At 33.5% G+C, this 22,788-nt stretch overlaps 1 protein-coding gene and 1 non-coding gene across 2 annotated transcripts; both read left to right on the forward strand.

Annotated features, from left to right (window-relative positions):
• The first annotated feature begins 5,010 nt into the window (after positions 1-5,010).
• Positions 5,011-5,116, forward strand: LOC128032208 (small nucleolar RNA R71). Its single transcript, XR_008188336.1, has one exon. It is a non-coding gene; the product is annotated as a small nucleolar RNA R71 (small nucleolar RNA).
• Positions 5,117-8,746: 3,630 nt separating this feature from the next.
• LOC105790953 (pathogenesis-related protein PR-1) lies at positions 8,747-9,612 on the forward strand. The gene has a single exon (XM_012618774.2). It carries the CDS (start codon positions 8,959-8,961, stop codon positions 9,460-9,462), a length of 504 nt encoding a protein of 167 aa, XP_012474228.1. The 5' UTR covers positions 8,747-8,958; the 3' UTR covers positions 9,463-9,612.
• Positions 9,613-22,788: the final 13,176 nt, after the last annotated feature.

Consider the following 22,788-nt stretch of genomic DNA (forward strand, 5'->3'; position numbering starts at 1 on the left):
ATTCTTATATTACGATAGATCATAAAATAGATTAAAATGAATAAAAATAAATAACTAACAAAAATAAAGAAAGAAAGATAAACAAATGAATTAAACCAAAAAATCAATTAGGAAGATTAACTCGCTTCAAGGTTTGTAACTAACTTCAGATTGGGGGTCTAGAGTGGATTAATCATTGATCAAGTAATTATTATCTCTCGACTCTAATTAACTTAATCAATTGGCTGATACTCATTTATCTTCCGACCTCACTTTCTAAACTAAGATAAAACCAAGATGAATTACGATTTACTCAATTAGGCTAATATTCTAATTTAGTGTAAGCTATGATCACTTAATAGGGTTGCCACGCCTAATAGTTTTAGAACACATAATTTATACAACCTAATCCATCTCGACCAATCTCAAATCCTCCGTTAGTCACATTCCCATCCACTCGTTAATCTCTCCTAAGAGATTTAGCCACTCATGTTATTCATAATCTCACTTTGATTGAATAAACCATGTGAAAAACACGATCGAATAGGAGAAGAAAAGAGATGTGAATAATTGTGGATTGAGTATTGAATGGGAAATGGAGTAGAAAATCTCTTGATTGGAATAATGAAATAAAAAAAATGCAATGGAAAATATAAACTAAATACATTAATTTAACAAACAAGTCCTTGAATCAAAACTGATTCAAGAAGAAAAACAAGAAAGTATCTAAAAGTCGAAACAAAAATAAACTAAAACTAATTCTAAACTACGAGGGTTTTTGAAGGCGTTTAGGATGACTTGATTACATTCAACCCCTAATGTCTTATTTATAGAGGTGTTGACAACTCAAATTACGTCTTCGACAAGCCATAGATCTTTGTATAAGTTTGATTGTGAGGACAAAAATAACTCTGATGAACTTGGGATGCACGTCGACATGTTTAGCGCCACACCCCTTGTGTGGCACAACACAACATCAAAAATCTGCCTTGTGTCATTTGTTTGATGATTTGATGTATCGGGAAGTTTGTGCATCACTCGACCTTTGTAACACCCCAAAAACATGAATTTTCTTTTTCGGTTGTGTTAATGGAAATGTAGGTGTTTTGTGGTAATGTGCTCTTGGTACTCACTAAAGTTATAAGGTTCGAGTCATATCTTTTGAAGTTTTGCGTATTCTTTGATTAAACTTGTAGACTTGCATGTACCACTTAAGTTAGATTTTGTGCATTGAGGTTCAAAGAATGAGCTTGCTGGTTTAATGATTAAGCATCTGTCTATGTCACTGGTCCTGTGTTCGAATCTCTGCGTGTGCACTAAGGAATATTATTTTTGAACTTCTCCATAAACACTGATATTAGGAATTTAAATGAATTTTCTTACGTTAACTTCTTCTCTCTCCCTATTTCCTTTTAATTTATTTTTATTTTTTCTTCTTTATTTTGGGCATCATTCTTGAATTTCTCTTCGTATAACATTTTGTTGGTTTAATTGTTGAACCTATCATACTGTTGGTTGTTTCGGTGCTTAAAGGTACGATTTAATTGTAGTAATTTTGTTGTTATGTATGAGTTACGAATTTTTTGAAATCTCGAAGTAAGGATGTTGATTGTTTTGTTTTGTTTTGTTTGCTAGTGGTTACTAAAGTGTAGGGGAAGGTTAAGAGACGCCAAATGCTTCTCTTATTGTCTAGAACTCAAGTGTGTGTTGTTGAACTTCCAGTAAGTAAGTTTTGTTCATTTCGGGTTTTTATGTTGAAGGTTCCAGCGTTAATTATTGTTGCGATTTAGCTTATCTCTTTGAATTTCCATTAATTGGAAAAGGTTTTACAAAGAGGGTTTTGTCAAGTCTATGCTTAAATTTCTCCTTCTTGGTTACCTCCCCATGTGAAGTTCGGATGATCCTTCCAACTGGGATGGTAGGTATAGGGATCTCAATCCCTATTGCCTATATAGCTTGTCTCCTCCATTTGGTTTTCTAAATGTTGCTTTGCTCTCGTTGGCTTGATGAGTGTCTTTAAAAGGATAAGTTTTTCAAGAATTTGTTGGAATCGAGAATTTTCGCTCTCTTCCTTCATGGCTTTTACCATTGCTAACTTAGATTGATACATGAATCTCTTGTTAGGCCATATCTAGGAATTCATAGCCAAGTCTTCTAGAATTTTGTAGGCTTGTTCATTCGTGTGAAACATGAGAGATCCGTTGGATATGTAACACCCCAAACCTGACTCAATTCATCGAGTTTAGATTTCAGGTGTTACTACACAAAGCTTAATCAATAATGAAAATAATTTACAATTTCTCGTTTCTTTAAACATGTTATTTGACATTTTAATTAGAAACTTATTGTATGAAAACAAGGGAAGTAACTTAAAATAATCTTATTACAACAAACTCGATATAAATCCTTACAAAATGGATGTTTATTTAATACAGACTCAAAAGGTGTATTTCTAGACTACGCCATATCTCCATTGTATGCATAATAGCCCACTCCGCCACCACTTTGGCATACTCCTGGTGTTGTCCCTTCAGGTGAAGTCTCCTCCCAAGTACTTGAAAGCTAGTAACATATCTTGAAAGTACATGAGTACTTAGTGAGCTTAACACAACAGTACCTTGATGGATACTTGGAATCTTATATGAACTATTGTGCCAACCCTTATTCTTCATCGTTGATTTTGACAGATACCACTGCAGTTTTATCATATAATTAAACATAGGTTATCATGCTCTTGTCAAATTTAATCTTTCTATCTAGTTAACTAAGGAATCCTTCAAAAACTTCCATAAATCTCTTTCCACATGATAAATTCTTTGTAGACATACCCTTCAAGTCCAACAATCATGTCTTAACACATACTCTTATTTCAAATAGTTGTTCAATAACATTTATCACGGGTGGATACATAAATGTTTGACGAATGCCTATGTACAACTAGATACCATCAATTTCATCTTCAGACATATCCTGGTTTAACACTACACATACTCATACAGAAGAGTATTGTTAGACTATTTAGATGAATTTCATATCGTATTATACCAGAATCCCATAACTCAAGATAAAATTAATTTAGATTCTGAATAATTCTAGAAGAAGATTCAATACCCCTTTTAACCATACTTATTACAGAACTATAAGAATTTACTTTTATCTTACCATAGAGACAGACATTCAAACTCAAATTGTATCAGACATTCCTGATAGTTCACGTCACGTAGACCTAATAGAGCACGTCATACAGGCAATCGTACAAAATCTCTTGTTTACTATCCGGCAGGCTTCACAGAACACATCAGAGGAAAAAAAAACAATACACCGAACATGCCATAAGTCCTTATTACATAATACGCTCTAAAGCAATCTAATTAGAGTACGTTACAAAGGCGATCCATACAAAGTATGCCACAAATGTTATCTATATAGAGTACGCCACAAAGGCTGACCAGATACCCCATAAGAATCCCAAAACTGTCGTGTTTGCGATATGAATTTGCCTAAATTCACATTGAGTAAGGTTTACCCATCACCGCCCTAGGACACATAGAGAACCCCATTAGATAAAATGTCATTCAGCGGTTCCTTTTTAGAGTATGCCATGGCCATGGACTTTTTCCTTTAGAGTTTCATATCAGAGTTCGTGTTTATTGTCCTGAGGGACTTTCTTATTTACCACCACAGTGACTCGACTCACTTTACAAATTTTACAAACCAGACACATCTCAGACCTAAGATTTCATAATTTCATAATACTCTTCATACATCCCATAGAACTTATTTTCAAGCAATATCTTATTTAATCATCAATATATTCCTATAGTTGTATAAGTATCATATTCATACTATATCATCCATGATTTCCAGTTTCCAGTTTGACCACTTTCATATAGATATGCTTCAATATGAACAGTATACATGTAGGAGTCAAAGTAGAAAATCACCTGACTGATTCTAAACTTTCCATATTGAACTTTACCTGCATACTTATCACACAACTTCTTATTCCTGAAATACTTTGTTCATATTATCTTTGCACATGCAACATCTTTCTTATGTTTTACTCATTCATTGAATACTCAAAATTCATCACTATTTAAATTACTTACTGGTACTGTTTACATGTAAGAGTCAGAGTAGAGACTCACCTAACTGATTCTCACTTATTGTAGTTCAAGAGTCCAAATCCAGATATCCATCTCGAACAAGCAACAACCACTGCTTAGAAACATAATTTCACTATTACTACTCTTATGCATACAAATTATTTATCATATCAATCGTTGGCAATCTCATGCAGAAACCTTATACTTACAGTCTTGCTATTCAATCACCATATACAGATTTACTCATTCAGAACTTAACATGCAAAACTAAAATACTCACCCGGATGCGAAGTAACCACTGATCATAAAAGAACCATAGCTTCTAGATCATCGATGTAAGATACATTCAGGCATAAGGAAAGTATTAGTAAATACCACTTAAGGAAGAGGAAGAAGATAGATGATCCCTTTCAGAAATCATTTTTCACATATAAATATGACTCAACTTACTTAGTGAAATTTAACAAGTGTCATACATTTTAGAACTTGCCTTTTTAATGGCCTACAATTTCTGAGAGAAAATTAATAAATACCTTGCAATTACAATTATTCAACTTGGTTATTTAGTCGATTTCTAACCTAGTTACTTAAAATCTAACTAGAATAGTATTCCAAACAAATCAAGCATACTATACATTTGACAAATACTCATTCCATACTAACCCTTTATCTCTTAACACGAACTTCTCCTTAATATAGCAGAATATCATGAAGTCAAATTCTTACTAACTCATGCGACGGTTACTATATGCCCACACGTATATGCCAAAATAATCATTTGGGCAAATAACACTACATCAGATAGACTATTTACTATTATACGCCCAAAACTTTAGACTCGTAAGATTTGGGGTGTTATAGGATACTCCATCTAATGTGTCCGTCGAAACCATTGTAAAATATTTGTATCTGAAGCCATGCTTGCAGTTAATGGTGTGGGCACTTCCTTAGAATTGTCTTGAAACACTCCCACGCCTCGTATAAAGACTCACCTTCATATTGTTTAAAATTTGTGATATCCCGCCGAAGCTGAATCGTTCGACTTATTGGGATAAATTTAAGATGAATTTTTTTCCACGAGGTCATTCCTATTGTAATGGAATCCAATTCTAATGAGTCTAACCAATCAGTCGTGTTATCACATAATGAAAACGAGAATAATTGCAGGTGTATAGCATCGTTGGATACTCCATTATATTTGAAGGTATCACATAGTTGAAGAAATCACTTTAGGTGTTGGTTCAAGTCTTCAACCATATTCCCCTTAAACTGCAAATTATTTTGGATCATCTAAATCGTGGTCGTCTTTATCTCAAAATTATTAGCATTGATTTTCGACTGCTCAATGCTTCCTCGCACCGCGTCTACGATAGATAAGGAGTACTCACACAATGTCCGCTGAGCCATTAGGACTTCTTCCTGATTATTTTCTTGTAGTTCTCATCGCTCTTCAAACAACAAATTTTCCCGAGGCAAATGTATTATTGCGAGTGGTTCATTGTCCATTATTTGATAGTTGTACCTGAGTAGTTGCTCTGGATCTAGGTATGGTTCAATTGGAGTGTTGGAGCTTCGAGTCATACACGACCTGAAACGACAATAAAAATACAAATAAAAATAAATAAAAATAAAATCGTATTTATAGGTCCTAACGTTCCTACTTATCTTATTAATTGTAAAAAATTATTTTCAAAATTTATTGCCGAAACTTCCCCGACAACGATGCTAACAACTTGACCACCTATAAATGAGTTATCGTTTATAGAATAAATAGAACACCAAAAAAATATAATAATTGAGAATGACGGTGTCCGCAAGTGCACGGATCAAATGGTAATAAAGTTTTACAATGAAATACCAAAAGTATTCCGAGGATCGTACCCAAGAGAGGATGAAACAAATAATAAAAATACTTTTCACAATACTAAGTCTAAGTAGTAATAGTTAATTCCTATATTACGATGGATCATAAAATAGATTAAAATGACTAAAAATAAATAACTAACAAAAAGAAAGAAAGGAAAACAAATGAATTAAACTTATAAACCAATCAAGAAGACTAACTCACTTTAGGGTTTGTAACTAACTTCGGATTAGGGGTCTTGAGTGGATTAATCACCGATCAAGTAATTATTACCTCCCAACTCTAATTAACTTAATCGATTGGTTGATACTCGTTTATCTTCTGACCTCACTTTCTCAACTAAGATAAATTATGATTTACTCGGTTCGACTTATCTTCCGATTTAGTGTAGCCTATGATCACTTGTTAGGGTTGTCATGCCTAATAGTTTAAGGATAAATAATTTATACCAACTAATCTATCTCGAGAAATCCCAAATCTTCTGTTAGCCACATTCTCATCCACTAATTAATCTCCCTAAGAGATTTAACCACTCATGTTATTCATAATCTCAACTTCGATTGAATAAACTATGTGAGAAACACGATCGAATCAGAGAAGAAAAGAGATGTGAATAATTGTGGATTGAGTATCAAATGGGAAATGGAGTAACAAATCTCTCGATTGGAATAATGAAATAAAAAAAATGCAAAGAAAAATATAAACTGAATACTTTAACTAAATAAACAAGTCCTTGAATCAAAATTGATTCAAGAGGAAAAACAAGAAAGTATCTAAAAGCCGAAAAGAAAATAAACTAAAACTAATTCTAAACTACGAGGGTTTTTGAAGGCATCTAGGGACTTAATGACATTCAACCCCTAATGTCTTATTTATAGAGGTGTTGGCAGCCCAAATTAAGTCTTTAGCACGTCCTAGGTCTTTGTATAAGTTTGATTGCGTGAACAAAAATAACTCCGATGAACTTGGGAAGCACGTCGACATGTGTTGCACCACACCCCTTGCGTGGCGCGACACAACACCAAAAATATGCCTTGTGTCGTTCGTTTGGTGCTTTGAAGTCTTGGGAAGCTTTTGCATCCTTTACTTCCACGTCAATTAAGCCTTTATATTTCCATTCTACACACTCAATTCAACTAATTAGCACAACCTAAGGCCCGTGTTGGCCTATTGGGTCACAACACCTACAAAATGTGTTAAAAACACTTATTTTTATTAACATTCTATCCTAAGACCTAAATATTGAAAACGAAATATAAAATTCTAAATTGCTTAGAAAACAAGCTCCTTAAATGCGAAATTGACCCTAATTAACTACTACATTTGACGACAGATCATCCACTTTTTCACATTATTAAAACACATCATAATTTCATAATCTCTTTCACTATTTTTTTTAGTTCATCACTTTACTTAGTTTCTTTCCATTTTAATTATGTATGAATATATCCATTCATCTAAATTTATATTTTTTAAGAAATAATTTTAGTTTTTTAGTAAGAGAAAACTTGTGAATTTACTTCGGAAAGTTTCTGTTAGAAAACAATTTATCTTTTTAATTTTCTTTATTTTTTCTTTTTAGAATTAATTTCAATTTTTATGAATAAACTAGAAGGGAAAACTTGGAGTTTTATAGGAATTATGTAGGTTTTATAGAGAAAACTTGAGTTTTTAGTGGAAAAGCAAATTTATCTTTTCATTTCCTTTAATTTTTCCTTTTAGAATTAAATGTAGTTTTTTCAATAAGAGGAAAAACTTTGGGGTTTTAAATGAAATTGTCTAGGTTTTTATACGAAAAACTTAGAGTTTTACATAAAAAATCATTGTTATATTTTTAATTTCCATTATTATTTTTCCGTTTTAGAATTAATTTTAGCTTTTTAGCAAAGTAAAAATATTAAGTTTTAGAGGAAAAATTGAGTTTTTACATATAACGAGTTACGATGAAAAACACGAGTTTCTTCTCAAGAGTTGAATAAATTAATTCACTCTAAAAATCTTGAGTTTTTTTAAATAAAATTAATTTGAAAAAGAGTGTAACCAAAATAAAAATTTATTAAAATTGGGTGACTAAAATAAGTGTATATAACGACAAATTAACGATGAATTACTAAAATGATAGAAATATGTTATGGCAGTGGCTAAATTGATGAAAGTATATAAAATGATGCCTTTGCAGAATTTTTATTTTGACACCCAAAATAAAAACTTATGAAAGTTGGGTCGATATATAAATTACCTTGAATTTATAGACTTTAAAATAATACGTTATTATTAGTTTACTTTTGACAAAATTAACTCTTCTTTATATAAAAAACATAAATTTAGCTGTAGATTCATTGAATAATGATTAAATTGAGTATAGTGTTTGGTAAAATTCCAGCAATTCGTAAACTTAGCTGTATAGAATCACTTATATTTTTATTCAATATATTTTAGCTTCGACACTACACTTTTTATGACATGCTGTAGTTTGATTGGATATATAAAACTAGATTTCATATAGAATATTGTAGTATTTTATATGAAATATAAATTTATAAAATGTTGAAAGTAGAGAACCTTAGAACTATTCTATTCGAGCTCTATGGAATATAAAAATAAATCATATATTATTCAACTCCCAAATTTTGATGCTGCCACTCATCACCACCATCTTTAGTGTCGTTTTGTGTGGCTTCTTATCTAAAAACGTGAGGCGTGGACTCATCAGAATGATGACCTGAGAAAAACTAGCGCAAACCCTCGAAAGAAAAAGAAATTATGAAACCTAAGAAAGTAAAATTGAAGCTTTGAAAAACTTTGTCCCACCAACAAAAACAAAATGTGCCAATCATAATCGAACATGCTTGCCACCCCATAGTTGAAACTTTTATACAAACTCTCTCCTTCTTTATCTAACTACTACTAACACTAAATAAATAAAATATTTTAGTGTTATATATATAATACGTTGTGAAATCCTTGCTGTACATTGGCCTCCTCACCTCACCTCACGCTCATTCAGTAATGGATAGTGCTCGAATACGAGGCTGCTTTGGCGCAATCATCGTTTCCCTTTTGCTCGTATCAACCACTCAGGCTGCTAACTATCTGAGCCTGATTAATCAGTTCTTGGCTCCTCAAAATGCTGCTCGTGTGGCCATCAGAATGCGGCCATTGGTGTGGGATTCAAGGCTGGCTCGTTATGCTCAGTGGTACGCCAACCAAAGGCGGAAAGACTGTGCATTGAGGCACTCCAATGGACCTTACGGGGAGAATATCTTCTGGGGTAGCGGCAATGGCTGGACGCCGTCCCAGGCGGCCGAGGCGTGGGTTTCAGAAAGGAAATGGTACAATTACTGGTCTAATTCATGCGCCGGAGGGGAGGAATGCGGGCACTATACACAAGTTGTGTGGGGCAGAACCAAGACAGTTGGGTGCGCCAGAGTGGTGTGCAATGGAGGGAGGGGTATTTTCATGACTTGCAACTATGATCCTCCTGGGAATTATATTGGTGAAAGACCTTACTGAATTCTTAGTTCCCATTAAACCTTTTTTAAGTGGATGTTATGTGAGATTTAACATTTTCACATTGCCATATATATGCGTGGGGTTTTGTGTTTTCTGTAAGTCCTTACTAGACTTTTTTCCGCTTTTCAATTTTAATTTTCTAAGTTCGCATATTGGTTTGCTATTGAAGCTCCGGAATAAACTAATAAATGGAACAACAAACCAAAAAAAAAAAATCTTGATTTTCGTAACCAGATAATTTTTTCAACATTGGAACTTGTTGCCTGAAGTGTGATTGTTTCTTGCTTACCTATTTTTAGTTTTAGGCTTCTGTTTGTCTTCAATTATTTCTATTAGGAATTTCAAGGAAAAATGCAACTAATATATATGCGAAATACCATTATGTAGCGTTTCCTTGAGTAATAACACTACAATTAATGGGTAGAATATTACATTATTTCGTTTGGTTCATTTGGTTGGAATGTAAAATTTAAGTGTTTAATTAATAGAATATAAGATTATTTAGAACCACATTTTACTTTATTGTCTTTATTATACAATTTTAAAATATATATTGAATAGGCATAATGACTTCCCTCCAACTTTACAAAAACAATAGGAGTTATTTTAGTTATCCATTTAAATTTTCGTCTCTTTTATCCCTTAAGCTTATATTATTTGTCAAATTACCCCAAAATGGATGGAAAAATTCACGTATGTTAACTTTGCTAATGTGGCATACACATGGATTGCCACATGGATGCCATGTCAGTAATTAATTATTTTTTAAAATTAAAAAAATTAAAAAAAGTATTTTTATACTCTTTTAATAATTTTAAATTTTTTAAAAGTAGTTTTTAAAATATATTTTGAATCTTTAATTTCTATATCTAAAATCACTTTATTTTCATAAAAATCCTTTATTTGAAAACCTTTAAAAATTTTCTCAAAAATTTACTATATCATTTATCGAAATAGTGCCACGTGTCTAGTAAGAAAATTTGGGGTGTTACAAGGTAACCCCTTATATATACCCCGAAGCATGAGGGACTAGGGATCTTTTCCTTTTCTTCCCCGAGAAAAACCTAAGTACCAACCTAGCCTTCATCTCCTTAAACATCATAACTTCGGCTTTATGCATGCCATAGGTGAATAGGCACTCCTATCTCCTCCTTGTTGAATACCAATATCAACAATTGGTGCGATGAGCATGGATCAAACACCATGGTTCACTCGCAACTAACCAAATTCCAAAACTCCCTTCAACCTAGACATAGTCCCAATAGCCGCCACTCAACCTAGACCACTAACAAACCACCCATAATCACTATCAACCTTTACCAGGAACTTCCTCCACAGTTCCATGTGGTACCATACTTATCCACCATACTACCAATTTTCATCACCACCATGGTGGTATGCTCAACCTACTCTAGGAAACACCAATGTCACCAAATGAATAAACCTCCCAAAATCCCAACTTCATCTTTTAATAGTTCATTGAGATGTAAGAGAAAATGAGACTCCTTGAAGCCTATCTTTTAGAACAGCAACACCGCTACCAGGAACAATAGGAACGACAATACCTATTGGCCCAAAAGAATGCCAAGAATGAGGATATCATTGAAGATCCCAGAGCTACTAGAGACCTTGATAGGATGAACCATCTAGCCCAGGAGGAGGAAACAACTGAGTATTTCTTCTAAAGACAAAGAAACCGACAATCACCAAATGACCCTTTACACCAACCTCAAGATCCCTCCACTCTCATATTCCTAAGATAGGGGCCCTCATGACCATGATGTTATTGGAAAAGTTCGATTTAGAAAATAGTTTCCAGTCTTGGTAGAAATTTAAAATTTTGAAAAATGAGTCGGTTTGTGATATTTTAGCAATAAACCTTTTTTTGAAAAGTACATCTGCTTTGTGTGAGACTGATTTGAACCATTCTTAGATTTCAATAGAATGAGCTTCTTTGTAAGATGCCAAAAATCAGGGGTTACTAGAATTGGGTTTGGGAATCAGGAGAGAGTGGTCATGCCCTAATTTTTGAGATTATCTATGTGTTTTTAGGAATAAATGAGGTATTGGTTTGTTGGATAAGTGTTAGTGAAACGTTCCTTGAAACCCAAGTTTAAATCCCTTCTCTCACATCATTTTTATTATTTTGCTACTTTTGCCTTAAACTCTAATATGTGACATGCCTTGTTTTTAAAATAAATATTGCAAAATCATTTCAAGAATAAGAAAAAAGCCTAATGGTTAAGGGAAATATGAGAAAGCATGGAAATTAAATGAGGTCCCAAGTTTGAATCCCTTCACTCATGAAATAATTAAATTTTTCAAAATCCCTTGTTTTTTAATGTGTGTGCCATCCATACCCTTGAACCCCAAGTATAAATAATTTTTATTGCATTTTTTAGCCTTTCATTCAATTTTTCCCTACCCTAGCCGTTCACCCTCTTCCTCTCCTCTTTTCTCTTCAATTTTCTTTCTTTCTCCCATTGTTGTCATCGCTTACACCTGCCATTTTACCATCTCTTTCTTCTTATTTTTGCATCAAGATTGTGCACCATGTCTTTTAATCTATTGCTTCCATTTATCCTCATCTAAACCAGCCCCAAATCTAAAATCTTAAACCCAAGATTGATCCCAAATATTGCCACGAAAGTGCCATTGCTGTTTCTCTCAACTAGCTTGGGTAAGATCTCTTTTCTCTTCAATTTTTTATTAATCTTGTCAATTACAAACCAAAATTTCCAGATTTGGAATTTGAGGGATTTTAATTGATTTCAAAGGTATTTTTTTATATTTTAATGAGATCTCAAACCGTTTTAAAATTTAACCCCAATTTTGGCCACCATGGTGGTAGTACGTCCGCCTATGTGCAAGAAAGGGGGTTGTTTTGTTTCTTGGGTCTTGCCCATATTTTTCCAGTATTAAATTGTATTCTTGAACCCTTCTAATCAACTTTTAACCACGTTTTAATTAGGGAGAGATGTTCTTGATCCATTAGCCAATCAGATCCCATAAATCATGAAGCGTAAGTGCAATTAAGGATAACTAGTTTGTTATTTCGACATAGTTATTGGGTAAATGTTATGACTTGATTAAATGAAGGAATTTAATCATTAATTAGCTACTGATTTTATAATATATTATTGAATTATGTGTTGCCCCAAATTCCCCAAATCATTTGTAAAGGCGAAGAACGATTGTGTGTACGGTTCGCATCGATACAGTGTAAGGAATCTAACTAGTTTGGATTCATAAAATAGTTATAATTTCAATGATTGGTTTGAACTCATAAACAAGTGTTTGGGGGCTAGGTTAATGGTAAATTTATTTAATTTATACTGAATTTTGGTTTAGGTTCATTTAAGGAATTATTAATAAAAATTGGAAGATTCGCTAGTGTGCTGTGAGGAAGTGAAAAATAAAGTGTGGGTCCTAAACTCATAAAATTGTTTGAAAATATTAAATATCATGTTATATTTGATAAATTAGCTTGCTGATTGGATTGACTTAATAGCCAAATTATTGATTTTGTGAGTGGCCAAACCAGGTATGTTTCGAGCCTTAAAAGATTGACATGTTGGCAAAATTGCTAGTTTGATAGTATGAATGTTTGATTGAGTTTGTAATTACATATTTGAGTTATGAGATATGAGAATGTTTGACTGAATGGTATAATGTGTTGAGGTATTAAGCTTATGTATGATTTAAATGCATGAGATGTTTGTTATATTGTGTAGTGAAAAGGGTTTTATCTATGCACAATGAAAATCTGTAAAGTATGTGAAATTGAACGATATTGATTACCAAAAAAATGGTAGTTTGAAAGATTAGAACACTGTTTCCATTTATTGAAAGTAGGTGATTATTGAGGACATGCTGAGCATGTCAAACGAATCTGAAAAGTATTGATATATGATTATGTATGAGATTGCGTGACATATTGCATATGCATTGGGTTCGGATTTTGTGGTTGACGGAGGAGTTCCATGGAGTACTGGCGGCATATTAAGTCCACATTATTCGTAGTCAATGCACTACACCTGGAGTACCGAGGGGAATGGCGATTTATCACATTTTTACTAGCAGCTTGTCTGCAATTTTACTGGCAAAATTTTCTGCATATTGTTATCGATGGTTTTAACCACAACGGGCTTAAGCCCATAATGTTTTGGAGTTTGGATGATGGGTTTTAGGGAACTCATGGTGTATAGTGGATGATATGGGTAGGAACCTTTTTGCATTGCATCATGCTCACGGCATATTTGAATGTTATTGATTTATGATACGTATTGTGTTGTGTTGTATTGAATGGTATCAAAATTAAAGATTGTTACTCGAATGGATGATGACCCATGCTCATACACCATTTGACATGAATTTGATAATGACTATGTAATGATATGAAATTTCTATGATGGTTCTATTTTCTTCTATTAAAGCTAATATGTTTCATTGTATTTGATATTTATGTTTGTTTAAATAATTGTTCGAATCACACTAAGCTTTTCATAAGCTCACCCCTAATAGTATTTAACTTTTCAGGTAAACATCGAAATTAGGACCGGACTCGACATTCTGAGAATCACCTTAGACCTCAGATTATTTTTTTATAAGCATTAATCAATCTCTATTGGTTTTGGTTTGTAATTTTTAATGATTTTTGGTCTATGGCTTGGTAACTTTTCTTCTGGGATTTTTGCATGCATGGATTACTCAAGCATAATAATCGGATAATGCATGATATCGAACTTAAGTAAGATTTGATATTGTTCCCTATTTTTCGCTGTATTGCAAATGAACCATTTTTAAATAACAAATCGATAAGGCAACTATGTTTCCAAAATGACTTGAAAACTGGTTTTTCCACTGCATTAGTTTAACATTGAGTTTTATTTTTAAATAAGAGCGACAAACAAACAATTTTTCTATAACAACACTATCAACAATAAAATGAATCCTAAGTATACACGATCTAATGAATTAATTCTTTTAAGCTAACTGAATGTACAACTACGATTTTTCTCTAAAATGAGTTTATTTAAAGTCTTCAAAAGTAAAAGTTAGCTCAACCATTTTGGTGGCTAATGTAGCCTTCTCAATCTAGCCATAACATCTAGGCCAGGTTAGGGAGGTTACATTCTCGACTATCATTGTACCCCGAATTGCATAGAGTGTGGGCCCAAGCAACACGAACCAAATATATAACAAGAAACAATTTCATTACTTTCAATAGGAAAGTAATTCTCACAAATAGAAATAGGTAGAATTCCTAGAAAATAGAATTTATTCCTAGAATATGAATTTCCACTACTTTCTGGAAAAATAATTGTAAGACCCCATACACGATTCGATTGTCGGGTCCAAGCTACGAAATGTCACATTCATTGTTGTAACAACTACAACCAATTACAATTCAATTGCAACCATTTACACATGATATTAAGTACATTACACATTTACACTATGTTTTACAATCATATTCAGGTTTTATATGAGCTTACGAAAGCTCTTTAGGTGAATCACGATTTTAGGGGTTCCAGCTCGTGACGCAACTCACTGACTTGCCCTCATCGCAACATGATCGTTTGATTTCAAAAGGTCAAAATGGTACCAATTTATAACACCTAATAATCAATTCTATATTTCAATCCAACCATTTCAACTAACAATACCATCCCATATGCTTCCTTTCTAGCGTTACACATCATATATACATATACATTACACAAATTATCATTTCAACTTCAAAACATTTAGTAATTTGCACAAATTTCAACCATACAAGCCAATTTAGAATTCAAAATGACCATTTCAATACAAAAATGAGTCCAATCCTAGGTGCATGCCATTTATTGAAAATGAAAGGAACTAGACAAATATTGTTGAGTCAAAGGCTACGAGTTGGATGTTGAATCACATATTGGGGCTTTGAAATCAACTAATAACTATGGATGAAATAAATAAAACTGTATGGTGAGTGATAAAGCTCAGTGGTACTTCTATGATTCAAGCCAATAACATTAGCATTAATATAAACTAACACAGTTCAATTCATGATTTAGTTATCACCATTTCATTACACTTTCTCATGTATCAAATATACCTCATACATATACTATGTCATTTGACATTCAATATAAACATATCTAATTCAAATGCATTTCATAACATGCCATTCATTCATTTTTAATATGCCACTAGTTTTTTTTTATCTCAATTCTTTCTCAAATCTATTGATTCATTCTATTTCCATATCAGCCTTCTAGGATTGTATAAATCAGTTAGCATGATCTTTCGCATCCTATCATTTTTTCACATTTCACGTATGTAAAAAATATACCAAATTCAATCACGTTGTAATCAATTCATGTTTTGTCAACCCTATTATCCCGACAATGACTTAAGACAGATACACGAATCTCTTACTCTATCATCCTGAGTTGCCTAATAATGATTGTAACATCCCGCCCGAAAAAATCTTCTTATCTCAATATTGTTCAGAAAACGGGTTACATAAGATGAGTTAGAAGTGAATTTTGTTAAAGCTAGTATAAATATAAGAAACATTTTGAGTGTGTTTGTGACACCTTAATGTTGGCAGACACTGGAGTAGCACATAATGATTAAGAGTTAGGCTTGATGAGGAAATGTTTTCCCTAAAAGCCTTTGTGTAACACCCCAAACCCAGACTAGGAGTTATGGTCGAATCTGGCGTGTCAAATTGAAGTGTTTTTCGAAAACCATGTTTTCATTAAAAACCCTTCTTCAAATTTCCAACTTCTTGCCATTTAAAACTTGTATAAAACCTCAGTTTGTGTTTGTTTATTTTTAATCGAGATTTATTAAAAAGTTATTACCTTCAAACCTTATTGTTGCGGAAGCTTAAGTTAAAGCAAATGATTTACGAAAACGTGATTTTTAAAAATTGAGATGCGAAAACGAAGTGTTAGAAAACAATTATTGTTTTGGAAAATCGGGTTCTACTCCTAGCAGATATAAATCACATCAAATCCCAAATTTAAAATCCAAAAATTATAGAGGCCTTATTACAACCCGAATCAAAATCAAATTGCTTAAGTAAATGAGAAAAACAAAATAAAACAAGTGCAGTTGTGTGGCCCTCTCCGAGTCCCTCGCAGCTCCAAACCGTCCAACGCTGGGGATTACCTGAAAGGTTAAAAACGTGGTGAGTTTACAAAAAATCAGTGTGTAATCCCCTTATTAAAGAAACATAATTAGTCTAGGCCTGAGCCCTTAACAGTACAGTATCAGTGTGGGTGTAACAGCCCGATTTTTGGCCTAGTCGGAACAATGGTTTCGGGACCACAAATTCAACCAGAAAAAAATATTTTTTTATTATATTTTTATGGTCTATAATTTCATGAAATGATTTTATGAAAATTTCATTCGAAAATTTTGACGTTTGGGCACTCAATATAGTAAAAAGGACTAAATTGTAAAAAGTGTCAAAGTTGAGTTCTACATGTTAGAATTGTCCAATTGTTATGAAATTTTAAATTGGAGGTCCTTATATGGTAATTAGACCATTGGTTAAGTTGGTGGACAAAAATGGACATGGTTAGGCATGTTTCCAAAGTTTTTCATTAAGGGCATTTTGGTCATTTAGTTATTAAAATGAATTAAAAACAAAATTAAAAGCCAATTTTTGTCCATCTTCAAGATATAGCCAAATTTTGCATGAAGAAACTATGACTAGTGTTTTTCAAGCCTCCAAGCTCAATTGTAAGTCCGTTCTAGCCCCGTTTTTAATGATTTTTACGTTTTTGAAATCCTCGTAATAAGATCTAGCTATTTCTACCATTATTTTGAACTAGAGTTTGTGTTTAAAAATTTTTCCATGAATTATATGTATGTATTTTGATGTTTTATGGAAGAATATGAATGTTTGGGGTGTGATGAACGTCTTTTACTAAGTGATTTTTGATGAAAATGCCTAAAAGGATTAATTTGTAAAAGTTATAAAATATGTAACAAGTGTGTGAATAAGTGAGTATTGTGGACTACTATAGTTATGAAAATGGTTCGGCTAGGCCTAAAATGCAAGGAAATCGAATAAAAATTATTTTACGAGCCTAGGGGAAAATCATAATTTTGTGAAACTCTAGGGGCAAAATGTAATTTTTCAAAACTGTGATTTTTGGACTAGATTGGATAATGTGAGTGTTTATAAGTTTAATGTGTGATTATAAATCAAGAAAGACAAGAAATTGACTTTGATCAGTGAAAAAGAAAAGTGAGAAAAAGTGAAAATTTTCTTGGTTGAACCTCCGGAATAGAAAAGATAAGAATGAAGTGACAGTAATGATCACATGTGTGGCACGGACTGTGTGTAGGCCACTATGTGAAAGTGATAGCAATGGTCACGTGTATAGTACTATGTGCAGGCTACTACATGTACTGAGTATCATTGATTATAAAGGTGGTTGCTATGAGCTGATTCCACCAGATACCATTGATTATAAAGGTGGTTGCTATGAGCTGACTCCACCGGAAATTATTGAAAATAAAGGTGGTTGATATATGTTGATTCCACCGAATATAATTGATTATAAGGGTGGTTCTATGTGCTGATCAACCATGTAACGGTTATTATTCCGAAGTGATCTTCAAGAAATTGGCTAAGTGAAAATACATGTGATCACGTAACGATTAAGTGTACTCAAATAAGACCATGTTATGAACAATGTGCTCGATATTTAATCGACCCTTTGGTACAATGAAATGAAGTAATGAAATTATGAAAGAGTAAATTTAACAACAAAACAGTTTAGGATAACAACAGTTGTGTGAATTTGAAAATTCACTAAAAATAGTGGAAATTGAATTAGAAGCCGAATGAGATGTGGAATTAAAGTTGGATGAGTCTATTTTCACATAAAAGAAACAGAGTAAGCAAAAGAGTTACATATTTTTAGGTATTTGAATTTTAGTGACATAGGGTTAGAATGATTTTGGAATCCCCTATTCTAAATTTGGAAAATTGTTAAAAATTGTACGGTCTGAAATTTATATTTTTAGAATTCTGAATGAGTTTATTTTCAAAAGAAACAAACTAGAACATTATCTGAATTCTGTACATTGAGATATTTAATTTTTAGTGAAGAGGGGTCAAAACTATTGAATAGTGAAATAGGGGAAACTTTAAAGAATAAACTATACTTATTGGCTAAGCCAAAAATTCTAAAAATTTTATGGTAAGAAGATATGTGAGTCTAGTTTCGGGAAAAATTAAAGAGTCTTAATTTGGAGATCTGTAACTCAAGATATAAATAAATCATGGACTCTGACTCAGATAGTCAGCTTGAATTTACATATGGGAAAATAGTGAAAGTATGTATAATGTTCTTTAAGTGTGTTATACACATTAAGGATGAGGAATGGAGAGGAGATGGAGGAAAAATTGGAAAAGGTATGAATGATTTGTGTATAATTGGTAATACACTTGATTATAATTGATAAACAATGAAATAGAAATGATGCATATATTTGTGCATTATTGGTCATGGTTTAAGCTCATGTGGGAAAATAAAGTTTCATAGTATGTGTGTATGGTATATTTGGTATATAATTTGGAATGAAGTAATGTCATGAATGGGTATTGAGTTAACACATGTTAGTAAGTTTGATACATGAATAAATAGTGTTCATCTATACTTATAGTGCTTATTTTATATGTTTATTTGGCTGGCATATTTGGTATACATGCTTAGGCTTTGGCCAAGTTGTGGCGGGATTATGCCACATTAAATCTATAAGTTATGTATCGAAATAGTAAGTGCCTAAATGGAAATATGCTTGTAATCATGAAAGGGAAGGTAAGGTTTAAATTATGTAATCTCTAGTCAAATGGTTTATCATGTGGTTAGCTCTAAAAAGAGTTATGTTTCAATGCACTAGCTTGCAACTATGGTTGAATTATATGCTTATTTCTTGTGTGATAATCATAGGAAACGGGTGTGGAAAGGTAATGAAATAATAAGTTCATACTTGAAGTGTAAAATGACGAAAAAAGAGGATGATGAGTTGAATTGATGTTGTTATTTAAGCTAAAATGATATTTTCATTGCAAAATTGAGAATTTCATAAATGTGTTAATAAATGGTATAATCAATAAACATTGAGTTAAATGGTAAATACGCATTAGTATTGATCTTAATGATATTGAATTTTAAGTGAATTAAAAGGAAATTGCTAGTGATATGATTTGAAATGTAAGAATGAGAAATTGTGAAATGAATGAAACGAAAATGAAGCATTGAATTGCATGAGTATGTATCGGGTCTAGTATGCCCTATTTTATTATGAATACAATATTTTGAGGATATATAGTGAAGAATTATAAAAGTATGTTAATAATTTGAAATTTTAATTTAGATGAAATTTTATAACTCAATTCAATGCGTTTACAAGTGTATGTGTTTTGGTAATGCCTCATACCCTATTCCGATGTCAAATACGGGTAAGGGGTGTTACATTTAGTCTTAACCCAATATGGTAACGGCAGCAAATGGCCTTAGCCCCCATCAGCCTCGGTTGGGCTTGAGCCCATATCAAATGGCACATATCACATATATCTGGGCCTAAGCCCATCTCAATATCAGAATCAGTATATGCAATGCATAAATAACCATACCAACCCTGCACTCCATCTCCAGTCCAACCCTACACTCCTGTGAGGATTAAATCGACCTACCCATCCCTACACTCCTTATGTAGCACCGGTTGCGGCACTAACCAATATTGCAGCATAGTTGCCAATCACATAATCGGCTAAAAGCCATCGATGGGTCCATAGTCGTCTTATGCGACCCGTGTGACCCTCACATATCAATCACTTCCTCCAATACAAGATCTCAACCCCATGCAGTATGTCGTGTATGCAGTATGCCATGTCATAGATCATACGTGTATGTAATATGTCATACTCAGTGACAGTCATATAAATAACATAAAGAAAAACGGTCAAACATAGCATAAGGCCATAACAGTCATTTCATCTCCTAGGGTTATAACGGTCATTTTACCCTATAGGGTTATTTCGGTAATTTTACCCATCGAGGGTATTTTAGTAATTTTACACATCAAGGGTATTTCAGTAATTTTACCCATTTGGGGTATTTCGATAATCTTACCCATCGGGGGTCTTTCGGTCATTTAATAACCTTTCCGAAGGTCTACAGTCGCCTCAAACGACACAGATAACCTAAATGGTTATAACGATGCGAATAGGCCTAAAGCCCATATTCGACCCAAGTGGGCCCACACGCTCGTGTGGCCCATTTAGCCCAAATCTGCTCTTAGCCATGCGATCGTCATGGCTGACTCATTATTTCCTATCCATCCAAGAAAATTTACTTGCGTAGGGCCCACGAGCCCATTAGGCCCACTCAGCCCATTCTAGTCCATTTGGCCCAATAACGACCTAAGACCACGAGATCGCTCGTGGTGTCCTCTGTCATTGCATCGACTTATCCACGTACGCATTCGTGCACTCGTGTGATAGCTGTAGCCGTAGCCGTACTTTTGACTTTTTGGTTTTTTGGCATTTCGGGATTTCGATATCTACCGATCTACAGTTGAAGTGGTGTGTGTACACACCTATTAAAAGGTACTGTTTCCACGAACGCCCACCTAAAACAACAAGTCCCACATTTAGATCATACCGATAGGGTATAACGCCCTTTTAAGAGTACTTAAACCCAAGCACCCTCCTTACCTCGATTGAATTGAAGCCAAGATCGATTACTTCAACCACTTGCAAACCACCACTCCTTAAAGGAACTCTAAAAACGCAATGATCCACACCATAAAAGAAAGGAACAACCAAAGGTCAAGGAAGAATAATATTCGGTTTTGAACAAGAAAGAAGAAGAACAAAATACCCAAGTGATAAGTAAAGCCACTTACCAAAAGTTAGAGACTTGCAGCGCAGATACGGCAATAAGCAGCAACGAGGATCAACGTATAGGACGATGTAATGGTTGGATACTGTTCAGTTAGAAGACGAGAGAGGAGAAAGAAACGGTTGGGGTTTAGAAAAAGAATATTGAGGAAGAAAAAAACAACGAAGGGAAGAGGGAGAAAAAGGAAAGAAATATTTCAGCAAAAGATGAGAGGAGAGGAGAAGAAAGAAGTATTCGGCCAACAAGAGAAGAGAAGAGATTCGGCCAACAACCAAAAAGGAAAAGAAAAGAGAGCAAAAAACGTACTCGAAAACTTGGCAAAAATGTACCAAACACGAATATGTATATCGAAACTGATCGAAATTCCCAACTAAAACTGAGGAAAAACACACTTCAAAATCGAAAGCCCTAGTTGCCTAATGACCTATTCGGTACTAGCAGCCCCCTAGCCAAATTTCCTATACCTCAATAAATTCCCCCACCCCACACGGCACACACTCCCTCTCCAATTCAAATTCCCAAATTCTCTCCTAAAATCACTCCTCAAATCTTCCATGATTCACTCCTGAAATCACTCATTCGACCAATTCAAACTCTCCAACACAAAGTTCAAATCCAACACCAACTCTTGCCTCCACATGAGCAAAATAAATAATCTCATTTGCATATAGTGAGACTTGAACCTCTGACCTCATTACCACACTTGTGATGCCACCTCCTTGCCACACCTGTGTCGCCACCTTGCCACTACACCATAGGCTCTTTTTGAGTCATGATTTCACAAAAATATTTATAAAGCATTCAAGCTAAGGCCAAGATTCACTTAAGAGCGAAAATAAAAAATTTTGCAAAAGCCCAGGTTTGAACCCAAGACTTCTCCAACACTCCCAACTCTTCCTAAATCACTTAACCATAGAAGAAAACATTCATTTATGTCATTTTCTTGCACGCATAAATTTTTATGTTATCCCACGCTCAAGACCTATTTCCATCTAGGCCCAAACTCGAGGCGTTACACTTTGATTGGTGTGAATGGGATGGACTGAATTTGTTATCAGTAATGAAGAAATAAATCTTGCACTGAGAAGTTTATGTCAGCAATGAGGGCATTTAGTAGCAATGACCTTGTGTAACACCCCTAACCCGTCTCCATCACCAGATTAGGGTTATGGAGCATTACAACACAAATAATAGCAATTATTAACATTTAACCATTCAAATATCAAATTAAATAACATATAACCAAATCCAAATGACATTCAGAGCATAAATATAATTATTGACCTTAAATAAGGAGTATAGGGTCTTAAAAATAATTTAGGAACAGTTAGGGGTCATTTTGATACAAAATAGAAAAATAGGGATAATTTAGAAATATTTGAAAACAAGGGTCACATGGCCGTAT

This window comes from Gossypium raimondii, chromosome 8, assembly GCF_025698545.1.
Source record: "Gossypium raimondii isolate GPD5lz chromosome 8, ASM2569854v1, whole genome shotgun sequence".
Taxonomy (NCBI): Eukaryota; Viridiplantae; Streptophyta; class Magnoliopsida; order Malvales; family Malvaceae; genus Gossypium; species Gossypium raimondii.

Excerpts from the sequence above, each read along its gene's own strand:
- LOC105790953 (XM_012618774.2), top strand. The coding sequence starts at position 8,959 with ATGGATAGTGCTCGAATACGAGGCTGCTTTGGCGCAATCATCGTTTCC.